The following is a 4033-nucleotide window of genomic DNA, read 5'->3' as shown; positions in this document are numbered from 1 at the left end:
TCATTGTTGTTTGGTGGGCCCGGGCTAGATTCGAACCCGTCACCTTAGGTGTACATGGCTGGCACCTTAGCCACTTGAGCCACAGGTGCTGAGCCCCTGGCTATTTTTTTTTGTTGCAGTTGTCATTGTTGTTTACGTGGCCCTGGCCGGATTCAAATCTGCCAGCCTCCATGTATGTGACCGGCTCCCTAACCACTGAACTACTTTGCCTCCAAGGATTTGTCTCTTAGAGACATTTTATACAAATGCAATACTAATTTGTGGCCTTTTCTGTCTGGCTTTTTTGCCTAGCAGAATGTTTTCTAGGTTTATCTGTGTTCTAGCATATATCAGTACTTTATTCCTTTTTATGGTTGAACAGTTCTTCACTATATGGATATACCACATTTTGTTTATTCATTAATTAGTGGGCAGACATTTTGGTTGTTTGCACTTTTTGACTGTTCTGAATAATGTGCCTATGAAAATTTGTGTTAAAGTTTTTGTGTTTGGTTATATACTTTGAATTCTTTTGGATATGTATCTGGCAGTGGATTTCCTAGGTTATTTAGTAATTCTATTTAACTATGTGCTTATGCTTGAGTTAACAAAGTGGATTTGTTTGAAAATAAGATTTTTAGACAATCAACAAAGGAAATGTACAAAAAAATATATAAAAACGCCCACCTAGTTATGATGGAGAAACTATTGCTCTTAACTACTAGGATGATTCTCTAGACTTCAGTTTCTGCATTTGTAAATGTACCTAGGTTGAGCTAGATGACTTCTCTGACCCATTTAGCTTACTCATCTTGAAATTAAGATTGGAATCCTTTTTTTTTTTTTTTTTGAGACAGAGTTTCACTTTGTTGCCCTTGGTAGAGTGCCATAACCTCATAGCTCACAGCAATCTCCAGCTCTTGGGTTTAGCTGATTCTCTTGCCTCAGCCTCCCAAGTAGCTGGGACTGCGGGCTCATGCCACAACACCCGGCTATTTTTTTGTTGCAGTTTGGCCAGGGCCGGGTTTGAACCCACCACCCTCAGTATAAGGGGCCAGTGCCCTATTCACTGAGCCAGAGGTGTCGCCCAAGATCGGAATACTTTTTAGGATTTCATACAGAACACATGATTTTGAGATTGTATTGATGGGAATAATATAGATTGGGAGTTATTGTAATATGTTATTAGAGGAATGAGTAGGTTGAGCTTGAAATTTCACTTTGGGTTGTTTTTAATGATATACAGTTAAAACGTTGATTGTCTTAGGTTCTGGGGAAGAGTTAGATCAATGAACGATTGTCATTGCCGTTTTTCCCACACTTAGTGGCCGATAACTGCCTTTATAGTTGGTTTGATTTCATAATGGTGTTCCTTTTTTGGTTAATAACTAATTTATGATTATTTTAATCCTAGGAGTTTGCAGTCCCTGATTATCGTTCCTCTCATATTGAAGTCAGTCAGGCATCACAGCTTTTGCAGCAACAGCAGCAGCAGCAGCTTCGAAGACGACCTTCCTTGCTTTCAGAATTTCACCCAGGTTCTGACAGGTAAAAGAGCTTCTTTTATATTTCCATCTAGGATTGTAATTGTGAAATATGTATATATTTCATAATTATGTCATGTATTTTATTATTTATGTATTAACAAAACCATGACTAGCCATTTTTATTTTCATTTTTAAAAATTATTTATTTATTATTATTTTTTTTTGCAGTTTTTGGCTGGGGCCGAGTTTGAACCTGCTACCTCCAGTATATGGGGCCGGTGCCCTACTCCTTTGAGCCACAGGCACTGTCCTATTTATTTATTTTTGAGACAGAGTCTCATGTTGTTACCCTGAGTAGAGTGCCATGGCATCATAGCTCACAGCAACCTCTAACTCTTGGGGTCAAGCCATCATCTTACCTCAGTTTTTCTATTTTTAGTAGAGATGAGGGTCTCACTCTTGCTCAGGTTGGTCTCGAAGTCGTGAGCTCAAGCAATTCACCCACCTTGTCTTTCCACAGTGCTAGGATTATAGTTGTGAGCCACCTGGCAAACCTAATTTTTTTTTTTTTTTTTGAAACAGAGTTTCATTTTGTCACTCTCAGTAGAGGACTGTGGCATCACAGTCAAACTCTTGGATTGAAGCGACTCTCTTGCCTCAGCCTTCCAAGTAGCTGGGACTATGGCGCCTGCCACAGTGCCTGGCTATTTTTTTGTTACAGTTGTCATTGTTTTTTAATGGGCCTGGGCTGGGTTGTGGACTGGGTTGGAACCCACCAACCCTGGTGTATGTGGCCGATGCCCTAGCTATTGAGCTGCAGGCGCCAAGCCATTGAACTCATGAGCTTAAGGGATCCATCCACCTTGGACTCTCAGAGTGCTAGGATTATAGGCATGAGCCACTGTGGCTGGTGACTAGCCATTGCAATTTTTTTTTTTTTTTGAGACAGAATCTCACCATGTTGCTCTCAGTGGAGTGCTGTGATGTCATAGCTCACAGCAACCTCAAATTCTTGGGCTTAAGCAATTCTCTTGCCTTAGCCTCCCAAGTAGCTAGGACTACAGGTGCCCACCACAAATGCCTGGCTGTTTTTTGTTGTTGTTGTTGCAGTTGTCATTGTTGTTTAGCAGGCCTGGGCTGGGTTCGAACCTGCCAGCCCAGGTGCATATGGCTGATGCCCTTAATCACTGAGCTACGGTGCCCAGCCAATTGATTACAAGTTCTTAAAACTTGTTAAAACTCCAAAATTTAGAGTTAATATTATATAGTATAGAGTCATGTAGACCTATGTTTGAATCCTAGTCAGCTGTGGAGCCTTGACTATGTACTTTACACTGCTGGTGTTGTCAACTTGGGCTGCATGTTAGAACCGTCTGGGATGCCCTTCTTTCATTACAGAACATTTAAATCAATAAAAATATCTGTCTGGATTGGGCCCAGATATTAGGTTATAGCCAGAGTTTCCCGGGTGATTCTCATTTGCAGCCAGTGTAGCAAATAGTTGATTGATTCAGACTTTTCAAGCTTCATTTTTCATACCTATAAAAATGGGGATCAGTTGGGTTCAGTGGCTTATGCCTTTAATCCTAGCCCTGTGGGAAGCCAAGGCTCCTGCTTCAAGATCACTTGAAGTCAGGAGTTCCAGACCATCCTAAGCAAGAGTAAGACCCCACCTCTACTAAAAATAGAAAAAATTATCTGAGTGTGGTGGTGTGTACCTGTGATCCCAGCACTTGGAAGCTAAGGCAGGAGAATAGCTCAAGCCCAAGAGTTTGAGGTTTCAGTGTGGTATGATGATACCACTGTTCTAACTGAGGTGACAGAGCAAGATTCTGTCTCTAAAAAAGAGGGGAAAAAAGAAAGATGGAGACTTTACCTTCTTCATGTTTACATGGATGGAATTAGAAAATGTTCTTCTTAGCAAAGTATCTCAAGAATGGAATAAAAAGTATCCAATGTACACAGCCCTATTTTGAAACTAATTCGTAGTTTTCATAGGAATGTCATAACCTAATTATAGCCTTAGAATATGGGAAGGAGGGTTGGAGAGAGGAGGTGAGGGGGGTGGATGGTGGGGAGGAAGGGTGATTGGTGGGGTCACCTCTATGGTTTATCCTACAAGGGTACAAGTGAATCTTTCTAAAAGCAGAGTATGAATGTCTTGACTCAATAAATAAGAAAATGACATGAAGGCTATGTTAACCAGTTTGATGAGAGTATTTCGAAATGTACATGAAAACAGCACACTGTACCCCATGATTGCATTAGTATACACAGTTATGCTATAAGAAATAATAAAGGAAATTTGAATGGGGAAAAAAAAGGGGGGGGGGAAGGAGAATCATAATGGCCTTGTCCTCAAGTAATAGTAAATATTCTAGCAGGTAATATGGGCCCTGCACATGGTAGGTACTCTTTTTCCTCCATTGTTCTCACTATCTCTTTTTTCCATTCATTCTCACTTATTATTATTTTAAAGACAGAGTTTCACTTTGTCACCCTCAGTAGAGTGCGGTGGTGTCACAGCTCACAGCAACCTCCAGCTCTTAGGCTTAGGCGATTCTCTT

At 40.7% G+C, this 4033-nt stretch overlaps 1 protein-coding gene across 1 annotated transcript in view; it reads left to right on the top strand.

Moving 5' to 3' along the window:
* NCOR1 (nuclear receptor corepressor 1) overlaps positions 1–4033 on the top strand; it is a 181712-nt gene that overhangs the window by 40311 nt on the left and 137368 nt on the right. Inside the window, exon 3 of the mRNA XM_012805930.2 lies at positions 1394–1527. Coding sequence (XP_012661384.1) covers positions 1394–1527 — 134 coding nt within the window. The remainder of the gene's footprint in view (positions 1–1393; positions 1528–4033) is intronic.

The sequence above is a fragment of the Otolemur garnettii genome, unplaced genomic scaffold (genome assembly GCF_000181295.1).
Source record: "Otolemur garnettii isolate 467f Iridium unplaced genomic scaffold, OtoGar3 scaffold00046, whole genome shotgun sequence".
In the NCBI taxonomy this organism is placed as follows: domain Eukaryota; kingdom Metazoa; phylum Chordata; class Mammalia; order Primates; family Galagidae; genus Otolemur; species Otolemur garnettii.
The sequence above is the reverse complement of the archived record's forward strand: the minus strand, read 5'-3'. Positions and strand labels throughout refer to the sequence as shown.